General features: G+C 40.6%; 1 protein-coding gene across 4 annotated transcripts in view; it reads right to left on the bottom strand.

Moving 5' to 3' along the window:
* ZDHHC2 (zinc finger DHHC-type palmitoyltransferase 2) overlaps nt 1-27,186 on the bottom strand; it is a 66,107-nt gene that overhangs the window by 17,860 nt on the left and 21,061 nt on the right. For 3 of the 4 annotated variants that reach the window (XM_004597834.2, XM_058669872.1, XM_058669873.1), the window contains exons 2-5: nt 12,767-12,793; nt 11,462-11,556; nt 4,012-4,132; nt 967-1,036 (exon numbers count right to left, since the gene is read on the bottom strand). In XM_004597834.2, the coding sequence (XP_004597891.1) occupies nt 967-1,036; nt 4,012-4,132; nt 11,462-11,556; nt 12,767-12,793 (313 nt within the window). The remainder of the gene's footprint in view (nt 1-966; nt 1,037-4,011; nt 4,133-11,461; nt 11,557-12,766; nt 12,794-27,186) is intronic. The other variant, XM_058669874.1, reaches the window with a different exon arrangement.

Raw genomic sequence — 27,186 nt, 5'->3', positions numbered from 1 at the left:
TTATAAAAGAAAATATAAAGCATGCTGACTTTAAATAGCCATGGAAAATAAAATACTGCAAAGTAATTTACCTAACAGAAACTGAATAACAGCAAAACTCTTATCTATAATAAACACCTAGAATCAGCATTGTAGGCACCTGTTACGGGTGCTTGCTGTAGTCCCAGGAGCTCCACTGCTCCACTTTAGATCAAGCTCCCTGCTAATGAGCCTTGGGAAAGCAGCAGAAGATGGCCCAAGTACTTGGCTCCTGCCGTCTGTTGGGGAGGCCTGGTTTTGGCCTGGCCCAGCTCCAAACTCAGCCCTTGCAGCCATTTGGGAAATTAACCATCAGATATAAGCTCTCTCTTCTGTAATTCTGCCTTTCAAATAAACAAATATTTTTTAAAAATAAACACTACCGGCAATTCTATTTATGATATAATAATAGAACCTAACATCCAAAATATAAACACTTTAAGATGCAAATCAACTCCTTTTCTGAAATTACTGTTTTAATTATTCACATTAATATGTAACTCTTATGTTAAAGAAAGTACAAAATGTTAACAGATGTCCAGAAAACCTAGATAAAGCTTAATGTTAATCCCTAACGAAAGTAGTAGTGGCCTTACAGTGTATTAGATGCATAATAACTGCCATGAACTCAACTCCCTTTTATTAAGATGAAAAACATTCATAAAAGAAGTGGAGCATTTGCTAAACTGAGTAAGAATTGCTTAAAGCAACAACACTAAGATCAGTGTGAATCTGGGGAGAAAGGAACAAGGATTGCAGTCCTAGGCCACATTGGTAGCAACCCAACTGATGATACCAGTTATATTACAGCCCCCTGCCCCTGCCAAAAAAAAAAAAAGGCCAGAGAAGCACAATGGAATCGAAAAGGGGATATTTTGGGAAACAGTGAAAGACAGCTAAGAAGAAAGCCCACTATCACAAATTTTAGAAGTAGAAAGGCGACCTTACTTATCGCAGACGGAACAGTGATGGCAGCGGTCTGGTTTTATGAGTTGGCATCTGTCACAGTAGCGGATGGCTACAGGGAGAGAAAGCTCCACTCAATCTTAGATCTAATAATGAACTGAATATACTGAATTAAAATTTAGTAAAAATAAGATGTTTGACTGTTGCAATACAAAAGGGAGCAACTTGCTGACAGTCACAGTTCTCTGAAGAGGTTAACCCACAGGAGCCTGTCCACAGATTTTTTTTTTCTAAAGCATTTCATTTGTCAGTATCAGCTAATGTCATAATCACTGAAAAAGGAAACAGTTGGAATAAACTAGAACTAACATGAGTTCTATTCAAACAACAAGGCCTGTATGGAGTTGCTGGCAACATGGAAACAGTTTGAATCATATCTTACAACTTCCCCTCATAGGAATTGCAGAGATGAACAGCACAGGGTATTCATTTCCTGCCTGAAAGAGCCTCTTGGCACATTCTGTTTGAAGTCCCTAGGCACCATACTTCATGCAAAGTGTTGATCTAAAGCAGTGCTTGGAGAACAGAAAGTTCTCTGTATACTTTTAAATTCTCCACTAGCCACATTAAATGAAGCAGAATGAAAAAAGGGAACATTAAGTTTAATAACATATTTTACATTGCTTCACATAGCCAAAATATCACTGAATATGTAATCAATATAAAAATACGCATGACAGATTTTACCTTATTTTGTCAAAGTAAATCTCTGAATTCCATTATGCATTTTACACATACAGTCATTTTAAGTGCTCAAGTTGCTCTGACAGGCTGACTTACTGGCAGCATGAGTCTGGTTACAAAACCTCCAGGTGATTTTGTAGGTAGTGCTAGATACCCTGCATGCTGATCACCTCCACTCCACGGAACGGTGTACTCACAGGAAATCACAAAAACTTAGAAGCAATTTATAATTTTTCATAAACACACTTTTTTAAAAATAAAAAACACAAGTGCTATAATCTGTTCAACTATAATTTAAAATGAATGACTTGAATATCATTTGTCTACCAAAGGGGAATTTTATTTTAAAATTTTAAATATCTTGGTTAGGAGAATTCAATCATATATGAGTTATATCATTAGACATTTTTTGAGAATCAGTAAACACCATACCAGGAATGGGATTTGGTTTTTGTTCCTGTAGTATTACTGTCTGGCTTTGAAAACTCAGGACATCACTTATTCTTGGGGGCTTAATATTTGCCTAGGCTTACAGGGCAAACATAAATATACATAAGCATAACTCAGTTTTTTTCAGATAGAAGCAGTGGCTTATTACAAAATCAGGAAACCACTACTTGATCCTTGAAAGACAAAAACAAACAGAATAAAAGTTGCTTGAGGGATTTAGATTCAATTATGATTCCAGAGTTAGAAATAAATAAATATAAAATATGAATAAGATAATTTACATTCTTTTTCATACTTTTTCAAACCAGTTGAGTATTTCACATACTTAATTTGGTTTTGTACATAATTTTTTAATTAAATTTTTAACAGGCAGAAAGAGAGAAAGCAAGCAAGCACACAGGCAAGGAAACAGCACTCCATCTGCTGCCTCACTGTCCAAAGCCAGGAGCCTGGAACACAGGCCCCATCTCCTGTGCAGGGCCACCACCAGGAAGTCCCTGGGTCTGCCACTGGCATGGCTGCAGTCCACAGACAGAACCAGGAGTTGAAGCTGCCTATTCGCTTGTACGAGTCAGGCCTCTTAACTGCTGGGCTAAAGGCTAACTCCTTGAACAGGCCATATTTCAAGTTTTATGGCAATATAGAACTAGTGGCTACCGCAATGGGCAGGTCTAAAGCTGAAAAAAGTTCAGGTGAATCTTGGTGGACAAATATCAAGGATCAATGTGTGCTGGTTCTTAATATAATGTTTAATGAAAGAGGGTTAAATTAGGCTAAAAATATGACTCGGGATGGATTTACAGCACAACAAATTAAGCTGCTGCTTTGAGATACCCACATCCCATGCTGGAGTGCCAAGTCAAATCCTAGCTTCTTGCTAATGCATCCTGGGAAGCAGCAGATAACAGCCTAAATAGTTGCGGTCCTGTTACCCATGTGCCAGATTCAGACAGACTTCTAGATTACTGGTTTTGGCCTGGACTAGCTCTAGTTGTTATGGGCACTTGAGAATGAGCCAATAGATCTTTCTTTTATTCCTTCTCTCTCTCTCTCCCCACTCCCTTCTCCATCCTCCTCTCCCTCTTATTCTCTAACCCCCATTTGTTTTTCCTTTCAAACACATGAATCAATATTTTTAAAAATATGACCCAATAAGGAGATACATTTCATTGTATTGGTAAAACAAATCATTATAAATATTAAGGATGAGTAAAGAAACTGTCCTTGTATCTAAATAAAGTCTTATAAAACACATGTACATTATAAACTTTAAATTCATTATAGATATTGCTCCCTTAACATAAATATGAAAGTCTTTAGTGAATCACTAGGACATTTAGTCCAGCAATGAAGATGCTGGGTAAGACATCAGAGTACCTGGGCTCCGTACCCAGCTCTGGCTCCTGACTCTGGCTGCCTGCTAAAGAAAACCCTGAAAGGCAGCTCAAGTGCTTGAGTCCTACTACTCACAGAGGAGAACTGGGTGGAGCCCAAGGTCCCTGGTTCAGCCCTCTCTAGCCCTGCTCATTGCAGGCACATTAAAAATGAACCAGCTAACAGCAGCTCTTTCTTCATCTGACCCCTGACTCTACCTCTCAAATAAATTTTTTTCAGTTATAAACATAAAATAACCTTAAAAATAAATGCTATGACACATCAAGATTTCCATACTTCTTACTTTTTCATGGAATCACAACTAAAGCAAAAGGGCATTACAGTCACTGTGATTTCACTGAGATCTCTGCCATACTGTCATTCCTGCTTCTATTCTGGTTTATGACACTGTACAGGGAGCATTTAAGCAACCCAAGTAACACGGCACTTTGGAATGAAGTGCCAGTCACGCTGCACATCCTTTGGGGGCTGTCCCACAGCATGCATCACTGAGCTTACCTCCAGACATGGTCCTGGTATAGATGGGAAGATCTCTGGCTGCTCGCCTAAGGACTTCCTGATGGGCTTCTCCTCTTGGCTCTCTCTCCAACAATTCTTTCTCTGCATAAGAGAGATGGAACTGTGGAATACATTTAAATTCTAATCAGTATTTCTAAACGAATGATATTGATCTCCTCTATCTAGAATATAATAAACGTTACAGATGGAGGCTTAACCTACTGTGCCTTATCAGACCCACCCCAGAACTGCAATCCTTTAGTAAGATACAGACATCTGGGAAATCATATTGCAAATCTTTATTTCTAAAATTCTATTACATAGTTTATTAATGTAATTAATTATGATTTAATGAAAAGGCATCTATACATTAAATGTGTAATTTCCCTTTAAAACTTTTTCTGTGACTAGAAAATTTACATGAGTTATGTATATCATAAATTAGTACATCAAATTTACAAGCATTGAACTCAAAGGTAGGGTATGTTACAGGTGGTTCCCTTATCTGACAGTGTTCCATAGATGAACTATTCTTGTTACATGTCCACAACATAGGGATCCAAATCACGTTAGCCAGTTCTTTTCCAAAATCAAATGCTTAAAATGTATCTGAAAGTCACATTTATGAAGGCTTATTCTGTAAGTTGGTCTTCAGTAGCGCATTATCTTAAACCTCAATTTAAAATTTTATATATATTTACATAATGTATTCTGATTATATATAATAGGAATATACAAAAGATGTCCAGCACTGATGTGAGCAGTGTTGAGTGAAGTAGTATGCAAAAAAAAAGGCCTTGCATGTGTCAAAATGGGCCTCCTGGGCTGTTGAAGCCTGTGCAGTGGACGGCATGGCCAGATGCACACAGGCGACATGACAGCTCACTGGGGCCTACAGAGGATGTCTAGTGCCGTGGCAGAAGACGGAGGGCAGAAAAATTGGACAACCCTCCCAGCCAAGCTTTGACACCAAGTATCTGGGCAAGTGGAGACTCTAAGGTAGACGATCTCAGCCATAGAACTTGGAAAGATTTCCTCGACCTTGGAGCAATAAAATTAACAGCATTTCAGAACCACTGGAACCACTTAAGCAGCACACTCAGAACAGGCTCCACGTCAGGGTCCCTAGGATTACATCGAGTGCCCATCCCTAGCTCCAGGTGCTGATGCAGTTTGGCTGCTGGGAGCAGCCCTCCCCCTCTCCTCCCCCTTCCCCAGAAACAGGAAGAAAAATAAATTAGAAGCAAATGTCGCATCCACTTTCCCCCATTTCTCAAATATTCCCACCCTTCCTGATGGGCATGAATCCTTCTCAACTATGTAAACATCATCAAAATAAAATTATACTTAAAAAATAAGAAAGAAAAACAGCCTTGTAGAATAGAGGCTGAGCTGAAGCTGCACAAGATCTAAAAATAGAATACACCAAAAGAAGAATGTTGAAATAGGATTCATTCCATTGCTTTCAGTTACCCTGAAAGAAAACTTTAATGGAAAGCTGTCAGAATGAAAATGTTATCATCTTTCAAAGATTAAGAACACAACTCAAGAAATCAGGGGTCTGGCGCAATGGCTGAATTAACTAATCCTCACCTGGCAATCGCTGGCATCCCATGTGGGTGCCCGGCTGATCCAATTCCCGTCCACATGATGTACATGTCCCGGCTGATCCAATTCCCGTCCATCTCCCTTTTTGGGGTCTGGGAGAACCTTGGGACCCTGCACCCACATGGAAGACCCAGAAGAAGCTCCTGGCTCCTGGCTTTGGAATGACTCTGCTCCTGTCATTGTAGCTACTGCAGAATAAACCACTGGATGGAAGATCTTTCTCTCTGTGTCTCCTTTTTGTATATCTGCCTTTCCAATAAAAATAAAGATTTCTTTGAAAAAAAAAAAACTCAGAAAGATTCAGACTAGTACCGCGGCACAGTGGGCCAAGTTGCCATCTGCAACACCGGCATTTCATGTAAGTGTCAAGTCAAATCCAGCTGCTCCACTTTTTTTTAAAGACATATTTTATTTATTGGAAAGGCAAATATACAGAAAGAGATACAGAGAGAAAGATCTTCCATCTGCTGGTTTTCTCTCCAAGTAGTCACAATGGCCGGAGCTGAGCTGATCTGAAACCAGGAGCCATGAGCTTCTTCTGGGTCTCCCACACGGTGCAGGATCCAAAGGTTTTGGGCCATCCTCTAATGCTTTCCCAGGTCACAAGCAGGGAGCTAGAAGGGAAGTCAAGCAGTAGGGATACAAACCAGTGCCCATATGGGATCCTGGCACATGCAAGGCAAGGATTTAGCAGCTAGGTTGTTGTACCGGGCCCCTGGCTGCTCTGTTTCTGATCCATATTCCTGCTAATGTGCCTGGGATAGCACAAGATGACCCAAGTGTTTATACACCTGCCACTCCTGTGGTAGACCCAGATGCAGTTACAGGCTTCTGGCTGTGGCCTGGCCCAGCCCCAGCTGCTGTGGCCATTTGGGGAGTGAACCAGTGAACAAGCAAGTGGAAGATCTCACTCTCTTTGCCTTGCAAATAAACAAACCTCACCAAAAAACAAAAAAGGAGAAATTAAAATTGTGCACTGATCTGTTAAACGCTACCACACTGGCTTAGCAGGTTTTCCTTCATGTATGATAACATTCTGAGTTAATGGCAGGCACTGTGGTGCTGCAGGTTAACGTGCCACTTGGATGATTGCATTCCATACCAGTTCCAGTTCCAGTCCTGGATGCTTTGCTCCCATCCAGCTTCCTGCAAATGTATTTGTGATGCTGTGGGTGATGGCTCCAGTACTGGAACTCCTGCCACCCATATACATAAGCCAGGTTGTGATGCTCATGTAACTGGGTTCCTGCCACCCAAACAGAGACCTGCATGGAGTTTCTACCTTCTGGCCTGAGCTCCAGCCCAGCCTGACCACCGTGGGCATTTGGGAGTAAGAGGAACCAGAAAATGAGAGCTCAATGTCTCTTTCACTTCCTCTCCCTTCCTGACAAATACATAAATAAGTAATAAAGTAAATAAATTTAGCATCCCATATCAGCTCCAAAAAATCCACAAAATATGTTGGCCGTATTGCAAGATAATATGGAAGCCAAAAAAATACATGTCTAGCTTAGAATTCACCAAATGCACAATGCTACATCTTCTCTCCATGCCCTCCCCCAGAACACTTTTATGCACAAAAGCATGTCACATCTCAAGATTTATCAGAAGATGCTATTTGTAGAGATCTAAAGGAACAGAGATGGAATCCGCAGCATATCTAACCTGCCATCAGTCACCAGATAGGGCAATTACTCAACAAGTTGATGCTATTTTGTTCTGTTTAAGTCATTTTTTTTTCTTTCAGAGTTACACAAAATGTGAGAAAAGTTCTCCATGCCTCTTGAATGTGATTAACAACTTATATCAGTATGATGACAGTTGGTAATGAATTAATACTGATACACTATTATTAGCTAGAGAGCACAGATTATTCAGATTTCCTTATTTTTTAGTGACCACGTATTTCTGTTCCAGGATCCTGTCCACAGTGTATTTACTTATCATATCTCTTTAGGTCCTCTGAGCTGATGCAGTTCCTCTATTTTTCCTACCTATTTTGTCTTTGACCTTGACTAGCTTAGACTAGTAGCATTTAGGTGCTCCATAGACTGTCCCTCCAATGGAATTTGAAGCTGTTCTCATTGTTAGCTTGAGGCTAGAGGTTTGGAGAGGAAGATCAGAGAGGCAAAGTGGCTCCTTCCTCATCCTAGTAACATGATAGCACAGTTGACGTGAAGCATATCATTTCCGTGAGGGAGGTCTGCTCAGGTTTCTGTACTGCACATTGATTTATCATCTCCCTCTTTCCTTGTACTCACTGGAGTGAACATAAATTTAAGGAATGACTACTTATGTCTTCCTATCCCCTTCCTTATATTGTGAAACGGGAATTCTTCCCAAAGAGATTTTTTCCATTTATTTATTTATTCATTCATTCAATCATATACATGCATCAGTCAACTCTAGTATAAATGGATTATAACACAACCTTGCTTTACTGTTTTATTGCTCAAAATATTCCAGCTTGAGCTTTGGGGAGCCCTTTCAGTTGGTTCCTATGTCATTTCTGACATGTATCCATCAATGTTTTCCTTTCTGAGCACTTCTTTATTTTCTGGCATTGTAACACACTCCAGGCAGGTTCATTTTGAAATAGTTCCTGCCATAGTCTGAGAACTAGCCATTTCTCCAGAAACTTCCCCTTTATTAGAGAATATGATTAAAAACCAAGATCTTGGCCCAGCACAGTAGCCTAGTGACTAAAGTTCTTCCCTTGCATGCACCAGGATCCCACATGGGCACTGGTTCTAATTCCAGCACCCCCGCTTCCCATCCAGCTCCCTGCTTGTGGCCCGGGAAAGCAGTGGAGGCTGGCCCAAAGCCTTGGGACCCTGCACCCACCAGAATACCCAGAAGAGGCTCTAGGTTCCTGGCTTCAAATTGGCTCTAGGTTCCTGGCTTCAAATTGGCTCAACTCAGGTCACTGCAGCCACTTGGGGCTCCTCCACTGTCTATCTAACTTTCGAATAAAAATAATAAAATAATCTTTAAAAATAATAAATAAGCAAAGCAGATAAAACTTATCCTCTTGTGGAAATTCCATTCTAGCGATGATAATTTTAAAAAACTAATAAACAAATGAACACGTGGTGTGTTATAGGATGGTAAGTGCTATACAAACAAAAATAGCAAGGGAAGGTATTGCGGAAAGTCCAAAGTACAGTCCCTTAGTTTACAGAGTGGCCCCAGAAAGCCCTATGATAAGTTACCATTTGTATTGGACATGAGCAGTGACATAAGTAGTGTGACAAACCCAGCCACGCTCATCTGTGGCAAATCTTCCCCCAAGTCCAAGGGAAACAAACTTCAAGTCCCCTTCAGGAGTAACAGGCTTAGTATGTGGATGACACAGCATGGAACCCAGTGTGACTGATGCAGTGTCAGAGAGCAGGTATAGGCCAGGACTCTGTCTTCCAGGTGTGAGAGCGAATCTGTTTTTCACTGAGCAGAGGTAGGATCACCGGAAGGTCCTGAGCAGAACAATAAGGTCTGTCTGGTGTTTGGAAAGGATGATCATCTTGCAAACACACAAAGGGAAGCAAAGATAAAAAAGCAAAGAGCCCGGTAGGTAAAAGACAACGAATGGTGGCCTTGGCAAGGGTGGAGCGGTTGAGGGCGCATGAGCTCTCACCGCGGACATCCTCTGAGCACACAGCCTCAGAATAGGCTCACTCCCCAGGTGGGAGGCATAAGTCAGAAAGAGCAGCCAAGGAAACCTCTGAGGTGTTTGGCCTAAAAAATTAGAGTAACAAAGTTGTCATTACTGAGATTGGAAAATTTTAGCAATATAAATATGGAAGAAGTAGCAGAGAAATCAAATGTTTTTAGATAAATAACCATGTTTTCATGACAGGACGTGCTCAGTTTGAAGTTCCTGTTTGGAACCAACAAGTTTGTGGGAGGGGCTGCCATTACAGCACAGTGGGATAAGCCACAGCCTGGTACATCAACAACTCATATGAGTGCCAGTTCTAGTCCCAGCTGCGTCACTTCCAATGTAGGCAGGGGAAAGCAAACATGATGACTCAAGTACTTAAGCCCTTACAATACACTCGGGAGACCCAGATGGAATTCCTGGCTCTTACCTTTCGACTGGAATTTTCCAGGATTTTGTGGCCATTTGGGACATGAACCAGGGGGTAGAATATCTCTTTGTGTCTGTCTGTCTCTTTCTGAATTATAAATAAATGAACAAGTATTTAATGAAAAGATAATTCAAAACGACCCCCAAGTTTAGGAGAAGCAACCAGGCTAATGTGTTATTTGAAAGCTCTTATGATGGAATGAGATACAAAGTCATGAAACTGAATAAAATCAACCACAGAATGCATGCATATACAGAAAAAAGGAGGTCTAAAGACAGAGCTCTGTGTCAATTCAGAGTCCAGGAGACAATCAGGAAGCATTAAAAGACACCAAGAAGGAGCTGACAGGCTGAATCAAAACAAGAGTTGTTTCAGTCAGAAGGGGGAAGGAATATTCTAGAAAGAAAAAAAAATACACATAGAAAAGAACTTCTAAAGTATCAAGTTGGAAGTCAGGAATTAAGAGCCAACATGGCCGGGTGAGGGAGACTGTACTTTATCTGGTGGGAATATGTGGAGTTGCTGGGTAGACAAGCACTAGAGTGGAAGCAAAGTTTAGAGGGACCACTCCAGCCTCAGAGGAAGGACGAACTGTTGTCGGTTCCTGGGAAGGGAATACTGACAAGACTGTAAACAGGGAATACAATACAAAAGCAACTACACTGTTTCAGACCAATGAAAGGAGGGAAATAATACAAAAAGATGTTGAAGGTGAAAACAGCAGTAGATCTTGGATTCTGGGGAGGGTGCGGAAGAGACAGGATTTTTTTTTAGAGATTTATTTATTTATTGGAAAGGCAGAAATTCAGGAAAAAGGAGATATAGAGAAAGGTCTAAACATCCTTTCTCAGGTCAAACAGCGTATTTACTTACCCTTCTGACTGTAGCTACATTTCAGGAAACAATTTACAGTCATGACAATGTACAGTGACTGTTTTTTTTTTCCTAAACTTGGTCTACTAAAACCACAGCTAGCATTTGTAGCAAAGTTTATTTCAATTCAATAAAAAATACTGAACTAAGTGTTATTCATACAAAAATGAACAAGATACATTTATCCGGATAATTCTTCTTAGAACAATCTTTTCCAAACACAAGCCTAATCCTATCATTCTGGTTAACACCTCTGCAGCAGAGAGGCCTGGTTCCCCTCACTTCTCTGCTACAATGGCTGACAGAGCCATCAAGACCAGATCTTCCATGTGGTCATGTAACAAACTTCTAAATGTTAGTAGAAATACAGAAAATATCTGGAAAGGAAAGGGCTTTCACCTCCTCCCTATTTCCCCACTTTGCCTGCCTTTGACTAGAATGTAGATATGACTGGGATTGGAAGTAACCTTGAGAATGGGGGCTGCACAGAGCAGACCAGCAAGATAGACTCAGCCTACGGACCTGGAGCTGTGGGCGAGCTTCTAAGTTATTGCATGTAGTATCAATTAAACCATTATCTTGCTGTTCTTGTTTCTGATGGCAGAGAGCCAACCAATATACCTTTAATATGATAATTATAATGGAATTGTATCTGCCTTCTAACTCTATCCATCCTAATGTCTGATTCTAAAGTTGAAAGGGAATGCATAACAGCTTTAATATTGGAAATACTTACCTGATGCAAAAAATTATCTACGAACTGAAAGTAAATAATTAAGACCTTATTAAAAAGGTTACTATATTCTCAATATATATCTCAATGAAAACAAAATTCTTAAGCCATTAGTACTGACTTATCAACTTTAAATACTTAAACTTACTTCTTTTGATGGATTCATTGGTAATGTAAAGATAGTTTTCCAGTACGACCAGACAAACATTGCAAAAAGTAGATGATAAGCCATGAGGCACACAACTGGAATGAGAGAAACATAATTATCATTATAATATGCAAACATGGTCTCAAATCATAACACTCATAAAAATTCCAGCTATTCTAAAAAAAAAAAACCAAAGTACCAATATACCAAATTGTAAAAGTTCACTTATATCATAGTAAAAAAAAAAAAGTACAACTCATTGAATATTTGCCTAAAGCTAAGAGGTTTGTATAAAAGAATATACTACCTGAATTATCAGGTCTGTTGCCAATAGCAGAGCTCTTCCACCTAAATATACATGCCCATCTACTGGCAAACTGGCTGCCAAGAATCTTTCCTAAGCTGCAAAACTAAGGAAGTCCCGACAGCAACCTAACAGAGTAAGCACAGCATCCATCAAACAGAAAACCATGAAAGCTTCAAGAACTTTGTTTTACTGACCTGGGTAGCAAAAGCAGTTTCTATTTGATAAGCTGTGGGCTAACTTGGCTAGCTATACCCAAAGCTATTGGCCCTACCAATCATAACAACAACATATTTAAACACAAAGCACATGAACAAAGAGAGATTGCCTCTAACAAGAGTGCAACTGCCTTATTTATCACATGAAACTGCAAAAACACATTCTGAATCCTTGTTCCAGCTTTTATATATATATATATACATATATGTAAAACCACACGTTGAATGGTGTTTTAAACAAGGCTTTAAAGTCCTGTACAAATTTAAAACACTACTGTTTCATGGTGATAATGATCCATTCTCAATAGCACACTTATATACAATTCTGTAAAACACAGAATTAAAATACATTTTAGTATTTTAAAATTTTAATGGCAATTATTAATTTTTTTTAAAAAAATGATATTTAGAATTAAAAACATGAATTATCCAATAAGGAGCTAAAATACGTCTGATGAGTATAGTCAGTGATATTTTTCAGGAATTATTTAGGTGACTTGGTTGTGGAGAAATATCTTGAGTTGAACATAAGACTGTTAGTATCCTTATATGAAAGTCACAGAAATCCTGGGTACCATTGCAGCGATTTCAAGACAGAGTTAGCCACCAAGTGTCTGAAAAAAATCAGTCTAGAGACTCAGCAATGAGACACCTTTATCCCTGCCTCATATCCTTATTCTCAGAGAATATTTTATTAATCACAATGAAATATAAATGGATACAACTTGGTTTTCTTCAAACTGTTTAAAATTTTATTTATATAAGAAGAACAGTATATTTTACCTTGTTCACCAATGTTTTCCATGGAAACTATGGAAATAAAGGGGAAAAAATTCATGTTATATGAAGTTTATGGCAAACATGGGATCAAGAGAGACATAATGCATTGATGTAGTTTCATAACTTGGCTTCAAACCAATATTCTTTGAATATTCATTCCACTTTAGAGAAAAGGCAAGCACTACAGAGAAAGCGAGTGGAGGAGGAGAATGGTGGCTACCTTCAGCCATGCCTCTTTAATGCATAAGAACTCAGCCGCCCACCCAGCCAAACCACACCTCCAAGTGTGATATCCAGACTGTAGCAATACACAGGCCAAGACCCCATATGAATCATATTTCTGTTCTCCTTCCAACTGTTCAGATCGAAACAGGGTTCTCTGGTTCATTACATTCCCAGAGACATTTACTAGTTTATGAAATGGCAACCACTTGGTCAGCTCTCCACAAATGTGTCCACAGCATATACTTTTCTCAGATTTCTAGAAGTACAAATCCAGATGTCCCATAACACTAACTGCTTCCTCTATACAGTGTAGAACCCAGGTGGTACTTAGATCGGGAGTGATAGCAGTGACTAAATTCTCGCCTTGCAAGCACTAGGATGCCACATGGGTGCTAGTTCTTCTCTACTTCCCAACCAGCTCTCTGCTTGTGGCCTGGGAAAGCAGCTGAACATGGCCCATAAGCCTTGGGACCCTGCACCTGCATAGGAGGCTGGGAAGAAATTCCTGGCTCCTGGCTTTGGATCAGCTCAGCTCTGGCCATTGCAGCCATTTAGGCAGTGAAGCAGTGGACGGAAGATCTTTTCTGTATCTTCTCTCTGTATATCTGCCTTTTAACAAATTTTTTTTAAAATGTCTTTCCTTATGCTATTTATGAGAAATCTTCAAAAAGCATGAGGGAAATGTGTAGTATGAAAAAATCTACATGGATTAAAAAATGTTTGCAGCAAAACTTATCATTAAATTCCATTTATCTATACACTTTCGAAGGTGCCCTCACAAATACACCCAGGTAGCCACTAACTGGGACAAGAGCCACCAAAGCTAAAACAAGCTCAACAAAAAGAAAAGAATGAAAGCCAAAAAAAAAGGACAAAGAGAACCATTTTCTTAACTTCCCATCATTCATTTATTTTATTTTTCACTTAGTCTTCCTCTTTGCTGTAGTCTTTTGAAGCCTTGGGGAAAATTTTTACTTTGTTTTGGTATTTGAACTCCAATTCAGCTTTTAGTGAGGCACCTGGCGCCATGGCCTTTGTCCTGGAAGCTAGAATGAGAGAGTTTTAAGAACACCTGAGGCAAACAGCCTCCTTCCCACTGGAGCCGCTGAGAGTCACCCGCAGGGCTCACAGCTTTGGGAAGCAGGCCACTCCATCACTGGACAGCCCTAGGAATGCGGAAAAGTCAGCGATAATGTTCTGAAATGTGTCTCTCTCCACTATCCAGGCTGTAGCAATACATAGAAAAATCTGAATGGCAAGAATTGGACATTTTTAAAGTTACTATGACTCCATTAATAGTTCTCTTTATGCCACATGATTATTGGAGACTTCTTCACAATTTCAATTTGGGATCTTCAAAAAGTTTCCCTTTAAGGTTCCTGAGCCCCTGAATGGGGATGAGTTTCAACTTGCAAATGGCCCGTTCTACAAAGCTGCTTGTAAATGAGAGGCTAGTGAGTGCTTCACTTTGTTAACATGTGTACTTTTTAACAGATTTCAGATAATGAGTAGATACAAATCTAAGAACATACTGGTATTCCCTTCCTCCCTCCCACTTTTCCTCTTCTTTGTTTTACCTTTTGAGATGTTTTAAATTTACATTGCAGTATAAAGGCTGAAAGCTTCACCAAGAAGTTCAACAAGTAAAAAGTGAAAAGACCCTATTTTGTTGGGAACAGAGGAATAAACTGAATGGAGTTTACCTTCTCCCTGAACCCCTGAAGAGCTTCAGCAGAGGGTACTGGAAGGACGTGAGGCAAGCTTGCTTTTAGAATTGAACCTATCGCCACCTTTATGTATTTCTAGGCCTCTGCTGCCAATCTTGAAAAGTGCTTAGATCAAAATGGGCCATCCTTGGGGGGGGGGGTTAATCAAAGTAAATGGAAATGTAATTTGTGTCCATTTGTGCATTTATGTAGCAGCGACCCTTCACCAGCATTCCAGTGTTGTCTGGTTTTAGAAAAATGCATTTGTTAACCTATGACTCTAGCTGACAGAACTGGAAACAGTAAAACAAAATCACATTTCTAAAAAAGAAACAGTATAAGCTGATCATCTTTTTGACCAGGAGGACTGCTTCACTGGCTGGAAATGAATTCAAAGACATCTTTTTTATGCTTTTAAAGTTGTATATATGAAACATATGAATTATGTTCCCTTTATATAAATTAGAAATACTTTTTAAAAAGGAAAGAAGGAAGACACAATTGAGGGAAAGATTTTTCATAGGCTGTAACACAACCAAAAAGGCAGAAAAAGTTTATTTTTATTTGTAAGATTATTATATCATAGTATTATTTAAAAGAATATATTATTATCCTACTAATAACATACATATCATAATAAAGAACTTGAAAGAGAAAACCATTTTTGCCATTCATAGCTTGTTTTTCCTAAAATGCACTTCAAAATTCATACATGCTCCATTGTTTCAATTAAAGCAGTTACATACAGATAACTGTTCATACCAAATAATTCTGGTAACATCTCTGGAAGGAAATGTAAAGGTCCAAAAAGGCTCAATCCAATCACACTCCTGCCAAAATTCTAGATCTATCCAATTTCCTATAAGCATACCATAAGCCCAGGAAACAGAGAGCAACAGAAATTTTCTATCTGGTTCACTCCTAAAATGCTTGCAAGAGCCAAGGAGAGGCAAGGCAGAAGTCCTGGAGCTAAACCAGCTCTCCCTCATGGGTGAAAGGCGTTCAAGTACTGGAGCTAATTCACCGGCTAATGCACCGGCTGGGATGGAAGTGAGGGGCTAAGACAGACTGCTAAGGGATGCAGATACCCCACGTGAAGTTAACCAGCTACAGCACAATGCCTACCCCAAAATGAATCTTTCAAAGCTTTGTCACCATTATAGCACAAAAAAATAATTTTCCATATTACTAGTGGGGTTTAACATTATTTTAAAAATTCAATGATAAAATTTCCTCTATCTTGGAAGTGGATTCTTTCCTACTGGTCTATGTTTTGGAACTGAGAGTATTTTATGTTCTCGACAGTAAATGCCCAAACTATATTTACATACACTGCAACTATTTGCAAACATGAATAAGTATTAGCAAAATTTTATGGCATCGCTGATTAAATAACAACTGTCAAATTTTTCAAATTAACATTTCCTTAGCAGATATATGGATTCTACTAGGTTTTACTATAAAATTCTTGGAAAATAAATGTCCCTTAAACCAGATTACTCAATTAGTAGGTCAGTGATTCCCTTGAAACTTTCTGATATGCCAGGGGTGTTCTGAGTTTTCCTTCTTACTACATGAAAACACAGTTATTTTCAAGTAACAATTGAATAACCTTACTTCAGCTGTTTTTATTACATTTCATATACAAGTAACTATATAAAAATATTTAGCCTCATATATTTATATATGTACGCAAAAATACATGTGCATAAAATAGAATACTTTTTGAAAACAAATAGAATTTATGTCAACATGAAAGTTAAATAGCAACAATGAACATATTTATGAAGAATATTCCACAAATCACTATTGAGCTTTACTGTGAATTTTTAGTTTTAGTTTAGTATTACTTCATTCTTTATTTGAATTTCAATGTAATCCATTTTACACTTATGCTAATAATTATTCTCCAGCTATAACACATAGACATTTCAGGAGTTTACAGCCATTTGTTTGCAACATTCTTAAAGCTAGTTATGGAGAAAAATTAATATGTATACATTTACATTTTTCATTTATTTGGAAAGTAGATAGGGAGACAGAGGTCTCTCATCCACTGCCTTACGAACACAACGCACACTGGTGGCAGGAAGCTAACTTGGGTATTGTGGGGTTGGATGCATCACTTCAGCAGGGAGCTAGAACACTCTTCTTGGGCTGCCTGAAGCTTCTTTCCATGGGAGAACATTCAGAAGAGTTTGGAGAGAGGGTCTTGTGTGCTAACCTCAACATCCTCACTTTTTTTTTTTTAAGATTTTATTATTATTGGAAAGCCGGATATACAGAAAGGAGACAGAGAGGAAGATCTTCCATCCGATGTTTCACTCCCCAAGTAAGCTGTGCCAATCCGATGCTGGGAACCAGGAACCTCTTCCGGGTCTCCCACGCAGGTGCAGGGTCCCAAAGCTTTGGGCCGTCCTCCACTGCTTTCCCAGGCCACAAGCAGAGAGCTGGATGGGAAGTGGAGCAGCCGGGATTAGAACCGGCACCCATATGGGATCCCGGGACTTTCAAGGCGAGGACTTTAGGTGCTAGGCCACGCCGCCGGGCCCAACATCGTCACTTTTTAAAAAAGATTTCTTTATTTTTATTGGAAAGGCCGATATACAGAGAGAAGACAAACAGAGAAAGATCTTACATCTGCTGGCTCACCCCCCAAGTGACTGCAACAGCTGGAGCTGAGGCAATTCAAAGCCAGGAGCCAGGAGCTTCTTCTTTCAGGCCTCCCAATCTGGTGCAGGGTCCCAAGGCTTTGGGCCATCCTCCACCGCTTTCCCATGCCACAAGCAAGGAGCTGGAGCATCCTCATTCTTTAAGAGCAGCCCCTAGTTCAGTTCCATCATCATTTCTGCTTTTTCTCCTTAGCACAAGGCAGCACGGGTACCCACCGTGAAAATGCGAGGATCTTGGTCCTTTTGCCACCTAGGGTATGCATTAGCAGGTACCTAGGATCAGAAGAAGAGCTGGAAACGAAACCCAGACACCCGTGGTACAAGACACAGGCATTAAGTGACACCTAACCATTGTGCCAAATACCATCCATCAGTCTGAAAAACAACTGATTTCTACTGATATCTACTTGATTCTTTTCATGTGCACATTTAAGGATCTTTTCTTTATGTTCAACTGAAGAGAGCTTGATTATCATGTGTCGTGCTGAAGATTGCTTTTGATCAAATCTGCTGGGAGTTCTGTGTCCTTCCTGTATATTGTTTTCCAATTCTTTCTCCAGATTAGGGAAGTTTTCCTTTATTTTTTTTCATTGAATAAACCTTTAATCCTAGCTTCTTTGTCTGCGCGTTCTGGAATGCTGATAACTCTTATATTTGGCCTTTAATAGTGTCTCTTAATTTTTCAATACCTTTTTTAGCTTGACCCAGCTCTGCTTCCAGCTTTTTGTTTGCTTCCCCCTGGTGACAGGAAATATCTTCCAATTCTGAGATTCTTTCTTCTGCTTCATTTATTCCATTTTGAGACTCTCCATTGTACTTTTAATTTGCTCCACTGGATTCATCATTTCTGATATATATCAGCTTTCATTTGATTCATTTCTTGTATGACATGTTCCTTAAATTTCTTGAACTCCTGTATTATGTGCTTCTCATTTTTTATCAGAAGTTTTACAAAGTGATTTCTGAATCCTGTGTCCCCCATTTTCTCCATGTCTTCCTCAGTTAACTGTGAGGGTGGTAGAGGCTTTTGCTCCTTTGCCAGAGAGTCTTCAGTGCCTCTGCCTCTTGTTTCACCTTTTGTCATTACAATTCTAGTTGGCAGATTCTATTCCTTACGGCAGCTTTCTAAGATGTATTACAAACATTTCTACAAGTTGATTTTTATGTTCAATCAGTGTTCTGGATCAGGAAAATGCCAGCTATCCTGAGTAACTGGGTTGTCGATGGCACTGAACTTGCCGACATGTGCTGGCCGTTAAGTCTGAGTGCTAGCTAGTTATTTTGGGTGGAGTCTGTAGAATGCCAGGACGGATCTGTTCTCTCTAAGAGGCCTGTGCAATGCTCTAAGCTGGAAGTGATTTTGTTCCCACCTTAGCTCTTGCACAGCTCAGCTGTCCTCTCTTCAGTCTAACAGTGCTAGTCCAATGAAAATGGCACCTGAGTCCTATTGATTAAGCACATGCGCACTTAACCGCTGCTCCTCCTGTCCTCTGAGCCCTTGTCCTTCTGAGCAAGATGGCAGGGTACTGACAGAGTTCCAGGGCTGCTGGCCATCAGATTCTGGGACCACACAGACCCGGCAGGAAACGAAACTGGTGCTGCTTTTCCTGTGGGCTCAGCTCAGTGTCAGCAGCCAGAAATGACCCCACTCTGGGTCATCCCATCTGATCTGCACTCTGCCCCACCACACAAGACAGCACCCGATCTCCAAGCTGTGAGATTTGCCCTGCCACTGATCCACCCTCTGGAGTCCTCCAGCCCTTCTCTGCTCCTTGCTGGGTCAAAATATTTATCAGATTGGGCAGGTCTCAGTCTGCATTTGCCTCCCGAACTCTCCGTGTGAACCTCTGCTCCCACCTGGCTGCCACAAGAGCCGTGGCTGGCACTGGATTCCTGGCTGCCCCTGGAGCCCAGATCACTGGAGTCTGGATCATTGCTCATTAGCTGCTGGTGCGATTTCTGTTCACTGCAATACCAGCCTTTTCAACTTTAAAATATAAAGTAAGATCATGTAAATCTCAATAGCATACAACTAAATAGCCTTCTTATACAAATGTGACATCCCAAAAACTTATTTGGTAGAAATAAACGAACCAGAAAGGTGGTACTCATCCCCAACAGAGCAACAGGAGACAGAGAACCTCCAGTCTTGATGTTGCACTCAGTCCTTGTGAAAACATATCTCTCTTGTTTTAAAAGATTTTTTTTTCATTGGAAAGTTAGATACACAGAGAGAAGAAGAGACAGAGAAAATCTTCCATCCAATGATTCACTCCCCAAGCAGCCACAATGACCGGAGCTAAGCCAATCTGAAACCAGGAGTCTGGAACCTCTTCTAGGTCTCCCACATCGGTGCAGGGTCCCAAGGCCTTCGGCCATTCTCAACTGCCTTCCCAGTCCACAGGCAGGGAGCTGGATGGGAAGCAGGACTGCTGGCATTAGAACCAGTGCCCATAAGAGATCACAGCGTGTGCAAGGCGAGGACTTTTAGTCACTAGACTACTGCGCTGGGCCCATGAAAACATCTCTTAAACGTGGGGTGACACCTTCTGGATGTGACACTGCTTAACTCAATGAATAAAAACAATTACTCTAAAAAAGCCTACATCGTAACATTCACTGCCAGAGTGAAATGCAGTTTACTCTTGGGAAAACAGCATGAACCTTGGTACCTCAGAGTATCTGTCAAGGTCACATGTTGTACATAGAGTTAACAATGTGGGTCACAATTTTCATTTTCATCCCCCAAAATTATTTGCCTAATTTTATCTTGGCTGAGCTTGATTTCTTGATGGCTCTTATTGTACAATGAAAATCTTTTGTTTTAGAGATTTATACCTTTGCGATATACCACCCAAATTCAAAACATTCTTTGTTATGGTGGTGCAAGAACTGCAGCTCTTTCATGGCACTTGGTGTACAGGATGAGAAGGTGAGAATGATAAATGATTACAACAGTCACTAAGCTTGCTCCTATTTCCCAAAGCAGCATCAAGGCTTTCAAACATTTTATCCTAGAACCTGCAACTGTTGCAGACACTGTAAGGTTTACAGTTTCAGCCATCAGTTCTGGCTCTACCACTTTCTGTCTAACCCCATTTCCCTATTCATTCCGCTTATGGAAAAGGCAGGGGTGCTGGAGAGAAGGATGAATTTGTTGGTCATTAGCTTAGAATTAATAGGAGTGTGTTTTTTGTTGTCGTTGTTATTTTGTTTTGTTCTGATTTTGCCATAGCACGAATTGTTCTTTTTTAAAATCCTGTGTAAAAATGAGACAAAAGAGGTAAAATCCAAGTTGAAGAGTAAGACTGTCTGTCAAAGTTATCACCTCCAACATACAAAGAGATGACACATTGCTCCTTGATTCAACTTGGCTTTGAAAAACTCTTTAATTCATCAGTACCCCTTAATCACTTTTGCTTGAATTAAGGATGCATTTAACCCAGGGCTCAATCAATCACAGCCCTTGAGGAAACAAAAAACAATCACCTATTTGTGTAAACAGAGTTTTATCTGAACACCAGCATTCATTCATGTGTCTGCTGCTATTCTATAATGCCAGCTGGACACCTGAGATAGGGATGATCTGGTTACAAACCTTAAAATATTCACCATCTTGCCCTTCCTTAACTAGTTTTCTAGACGGACTACTGCATAGGGTGCTGGTTCCTGTCCTAGCTGTTTCTCTTCCAAAATAGATCCCTGCTAATGACCTGGGACAGCATCAGAAGATGGCCCATGTACTTGGGCCTCTGTGCCCATGTGGGAGACCTGGAGGAATCAGTGCAATATGCAATGCCAGCCTGGCAGGCAGCCAGGTTACCCTTTACGCCGCAGCACCAGCTCAACTGTCATATTCTAAATTTATCACTTAGTTTTATTCTAGAATTATTCTACTAAGTACATCTTCTGTTTCAGTTCTCAGGCCAAGCTTGTCATCTTTCTGTAAATTAGAAAATTATGACTTAAACTAATAAACTGACTACAACACAGTATATTTTTATGTGTCTGCTGGAGGAAAAGTCATAGTAACATCCTTTCACTGTAGAAAGTTAACTGAAACAATCCTAAACAGACTCAGTTCACAAACACCCGTGTGATGGCTGAGTATTCTCTCACCCTGTTGTTTAAAGAGTTCTAATCCACCCTAGTCTATATTTAAAATCAATTTTCATTAAAAGTTTGATCACCTCAAAGATTATTCCAGTTCTAGACTGTTTTATCAGAAACTTAGATCTGCTGATAAGTAGCAGCCTAGCACTGGCAGTAATTTGAATTTGCTTCAATATTTAGTCATAAAAACCTAAACATCTAGTCACCTAAATTCTAAAACTTCAGGCACTAAAACATATTTTCATTACTCCATTTTGTCTGCTTATCTTTAGCTCACTAATCACTGACCGTATCATGCCTGCACTAGTAAGAATAAAGTGGTATATAAAAAATGCATGCCTGTGTTCAACAAGCTGAGAGTTCAAAAGTTAAGACAGTGATATTTCGAGAACATCTTCAATTAAATAGAAGCAGTAGCTGATTAAAAGGATTAATACAAAAATAAGAGTGGCTTGCACATATAAATCTCCTAACAAAACCTCTTTCTTAATCTCCTATCCTTAGGGCCATTCCATTTTCCTGACTTTTTTTTTTTTAAAGCAGGTAAATCTTACTTACGCATTTATACAAAGTCATTGTCTACCCTCAAACTCCCTTAGACCAACTCCCATGAGTTTTTGTACCCCAGCATTTCACTGGACCACTCTAGGTCGCTAACATCCTGCCTACTCGGGCTATGCACGACGTAACAGGGCTAGTGATGCTGCTTCTGAAATGCTTTGTCAAATGACAGCAAATTCTTTGACCAAACCACCTAGTGGGAATCGATCAAAGCAGAAATCTTCGTCCTTTCAGGCTACTTTCCACAAAGCTCTAGTTCACTTTCAGTACAGGAGAGGTCAAAATTGATACTTGACAGACCCAAGAAACGTATATTATTCACCACAGTATATCCAGCTCAATTCCAATTGTATCCCTTTCTTCCTAATACATGCTTCTGAAATTGTTTTCCTTACAAATCTATTTTTAGTTTTAATCTTTTTCAGACTGTTCTTTGTAATCCTCATGTCACTGTAATTCCCCTGACAGTTCCAGCGCTGGCTCTCAACCTCATCTCCTCCCACGGCCCTCCTGTGCTTGACGCACAAACCACGCTGGGCTTGTTTGCCCCTTATCAAGATCCCCAACAATGGTTTTTAGAAACTGTGTGGAAGGAGACCTGGCTCTAGAGCAATTCTTCTAAAACCTGCGACCTTGATTGCAGTCTCAGCTTAGGTGTGCATGATGTGCCTCTGCCTACCTGTCCTCCACAGTCACTTCTGGTCATTGGTCCCTTTGTTCCAAAGCTCAGAACCTAAATGCCCTCACCCTGTCTACAAAGCTCTGACCATCTCCACACCAGGCTTACCCATTGCACCTTCTTCGGTTGCAAATAAAACCTCAGCTGCTCACACAGCACCCCTTTCTGCTTCATCCTTGCAATCGCCATCCTGATGCAACACAGCATTTCTTTCTCAGCTCAATCTGTCATTTTAAAAATTTGTCTGTCTCTTCTCAAATCCCTGACTGGGGTCTGAATCCTGGCCCTGACACCTGTTGTATTGTCTGTCTTGGTTAGGCCTTGGTCTCAATATTCTTCCATCCAGACTTTTTTGAGAGTTAACTAGGAAAGGAAAACCTCCTAGAATGGAACCTGCATGTTAGTTGCTAGCTGACCATGAAGGATAAAAACGAAACAGTATCACTAAATAGTGACAGGTGAAGAGCAGGAATTCCCCCGAGTTTAATGCTAATAGTTTTATAAATAATCTTTGGGAAGTTTAGTATACAGTGAATGTTTAGCTTGCAGTTAATTCCAGCGTTTCCTGGAGACTGAAATGCCAAGTTGGGGATGGACTGCTTGAAGATTTTTAAATTATGAATAAGCAGAAAAATGCAGGTTACATGTGAGAACATCAATACAATGAGAAAAAAATCTAAACCAGTGAATTTTTAAACCACATTTTCTCATCTTGCCCCTGCCCGAGCTCCTTTCCTCTCCAGGGCACATCTCCACCCTTACCGTGCATGCCCTGGCCAGGCTGTGGCAAGGCCAGACATACATCAGAATCCCTACCTGAGGAGTGGGCGCCAGGGCTGTGGGATTTAGAGTAAGGCAGGGCCTCCCAGGTGGTAGGAAACATCTCTCCAATGTCTACCCCAGAATTCATACTTAATCATAAAGCATACCAAAAAAATTTTCTAAGAAACTGGAGAAAATGGCCTGAGACTTAATGGAGATACTTGCTTAAAGAACAGCACAACATAATATTAACGATAAAAATGGGGCTGCTATGGTGGTCCAACAGACTAGTTTGTATCCCAGCTGCTCTACTTCCCATCCAGTTGTCTATTTATGGTCTTGAAAAGCAGCAGAGGATGGCCCAAGTTCTGGGTTCCCTGCACCTGCCTAGGAGACCCAGAAGAAGCTCCTGGTTTTAAACAGGCTCAGCTACAGCTGTGATGGCCATTTGGGAACGAACCAGCAGAAGGGATCTCTTTATCTCTCCTCTGTAAATCTCCTTTACAATAAAAATAATTACATCTTTAAAAAAACAAAAATGAACAAGTTAAACAAGATAAAACAGACACAGGAAGTCATTTACTTCAGAACTGGCCACATCGAAAAATTCTACATAAGGAAAGTGTTTTGAGCATGCCACATGCAACATATCCCAGCAAGGCCCCCTTCCCCCAGGGGACCCGAGGCTGCCCTCATTCCCTTCCCCAAATGCTGGGCTCAAAGAGCAGGCACTCACTCCCCCCTCATACCTTCAAGGAGGACACCTGTGTTCCCTGGCCAGGGCTTCCCTAACAACGCCCTGCAACAACAGTGCCTTAAACAGCAGGGCTTTATGTTCTCACAGTTCTGGAAGCAAGAAGTCTGAGATCTGGGGACCAGCAGGACTCGTCTCTCCTCAGCTGACAGTGGCCATCTCGTCCCTCTTTTCCCTCGGAACATCTCTGTACCCAAACTGCCTCTTCTTACAAGGAAATCAGTCACACTGGCTTGGAGCCCCCTCCAGTGAGCTAATTTTCAACCTGCTTCTTTAAAGACCCTCAAGGGATAAAGTTTAGCATCTTAACCTGTGAAATTGGGAAGGGACACAACTCAGCCCACAATAAATTCCTACATAAGACTGCAGTCTGAGCGAGGCTAGATAGGGTATGACAGCCTTCTCCCCCTCTTTTTCTTCCATCTTGTCCCTCCTCTCTCCTCTACACTCTCCTTTCAACAACTAACCTGAGATGTGTCTTCTTAACCTTTTCAGTGTGTTACAATATTAAGGTATACTAATGCACAGAACATTCCATCTCATATGACCAAAACTTAGTACTTGTTCAATAGCAACCCCAGCATCTCCTTCTCTCCTGCCCCTGACAACCACTATTAATTTGACTATTGCAGAAATCTCACACAAGCAAAATGGAACAGCATTTGTGCTTCTGTGACTGGCTTATATCACTCAACACAATGTCCTCCAGGTTCATCCATGTATTTGCACATGACAAGACTCAACATCATCCTTCTAGCAATCTGACAGCCAAACCAGTGCTGTTACACACAGACAACACTCTACTTCAGCCGCTTCTACTTAATGATTTATTCAAATTTACAATGGTGTGAAAGCCATATGCCTCCAACAGAAACCATACTTGAAATTCTGAGTTTTGATCTTTTCCTGGGCTAGCAATATGTGCTATGACCTTTTCACACATAATCATGAGGGAAAATTACAGACACTCTGCAGCATGCTGTGTTGCTAAGTTACAGTATTTAGAAGGTTAGGTGGAGTCAATACATTTCCAACTTACAGGATGGTTACTGGGACATTACCCCATCATAAACTGAGGAGCCTCTGTGTAGCTCTGCTCTACAAAAATAGATGGTACAGAGTCTAACTTACCAAATTAAAGGCTGGATACACATTCAATGAGTTTGTACTTAAATCATCACAAATGCTTAGGTCTTCACATTTCTGAAAGAGGAATAAAGACTCTTTGCATAATGATGGCCTGAAGAGCTCACTGCATCTTTCATTCTGGCAAAGGGAAACAGAATTTCTGAATTTGTGTCTACTAAGCAGTGCAGATAAATAAGGAAACCTGCTCTCAGGGTTGGTCCTTTGATCCCCATTCCAAAGCTTACTCAATGGAATCCACCTATCGCAAGTTAAAATGGAAGAGATCTTCTGCACCAGCAAGCTAAGCAGATTTCACTGTGGATGTTAAATTTATTCACCCTGTTAGACGGGTTTGTGGGAGTCTTCCTTTTTCTACACAGAACTCAACCCAAGCTCCTACGGCCACTGAATCTTTCAATTCCAATCCATTTCCTCTCAAATTCCAGATGCTCTTCTTGAGCAGCAGCCACTGGGGCCATAAAGGACTGCTGTGAACCACTTGACTCGTGGCTCACTGCACCTCAGCAAGGTTCAACCTGCTCTTACACAGTGGCCATCTACTCGGGGAAGGGAAAGTGGAGATTTATAACCTGAAGCCCTCCCTTCATTAGTGCTTATTAAGGATTTGGATCACACGGCCTCTAGCTTTTATTATGCAAAATGGAACCATTCGTCTTTGTAATGCATGCATATTGATTTATCATACTAGTAACAAAAGTCTCACCTATATTTTCGTTATTTCATCATTTAAAAAATAATGCAGTTAGGGCCCAGGCAAGGTGGCTTAGCGGCTAAGGTCCTCGCTTTGAATCACCGCCAGGATCCCATATGGGTACCAGTTCTAACCCTGGCAGTCCCACTTGCCATCCAGCTCCCTGCTTGTGGCCTGGGAAAGCAGTCAAGGACGGCCCAAAGCCTTGGGACCCTGCACCCACATGGGAGACCTGGAAGAGCTCCTGGCTCCTGGCTTCAGATCAGCGCAGCTCTGGCCGTTGCAGCCATTTAGGCAGTGTCGTAGTGGATGGAGATCTTCCTTTCTGTCTTTCCTCCTCTCTATATATCTGACTTTGCAATAAAAAATTTTAAAAATCTTTAAAAAAATAATGCAGTTAAGTAGAAATTGCTTTGTACTATTTTCTATCATAAATTTCTTATCATCTGTAGACTCAGAATAATCAGAGGACAATATCAAGAGTACTTTTTCCCACTACCAAACATTAACTGTTTTATTTATTACACAACAACAACAAGAAAATTCAGCTTTATTTTTCCACTGAAACACACAACCTTCAGAAAACAAACACTAACCAGGGTTAGTAGCTTCAGATTGAGTACTAAGTGATCAGGGTACAAGCATACATAACAGATTTAATAATTACACCAATATTTCTAGGTTCTTTTAAAGTTATTTGACACATTGTACTTTACAACTCTCAAGAGAAAGGAACCCCATGAGGCTTTAATTCCATCTGAGCTTTCGGCACTCACTGGAGCAAAGCTTATAGCAGCACACTCAGAGAGATAATTAAAAGACTCAGAATACGTGAGCCCGGCACGGTAGCCTAGCTACTAAATTCCTTATCTTGCATGTGCCGGGATCTCACATGGGCCCCAGTTCTAATCCCGGCAGCCCTGCTTCCCATTCAGTTCCCTGCTCGTGGCCTGAGAAAAAGCAGTGGAGGATGGCCCAAAGCCTTGGGACCCTGCACCAGACTGGGAGGCTTAGAAGAAGCTCCTGGCTTCTGGCTCTGGATCGGCTCAGCTCCAGCCATTGCAGCCACTTGGGGAGCGAGTCAGCAGATGGAAGATCTTCCTCTCTGTCT

Source organism: Ochotona princeps, chromosome 11 (assembly GCF_030435755.1).
Source record: "Ochotona princeps isolate mOchPri1 chromosome 11, mOchPri1.hap1, whole genome shotgun sequence".
Classification (NCBI taxonomy): domain Eukaryota; kingdom Metazoa; phylum Chordata; class Mammalia; order Lagomorpha; family Ochotonidae; genus Ochotona; species Ochotona princeps.
The sequence above is the reverse complement of the archived record's forward strand: the minus strand, read 5'-3'. Positions and strand labels throughout refer to the sequence as shown.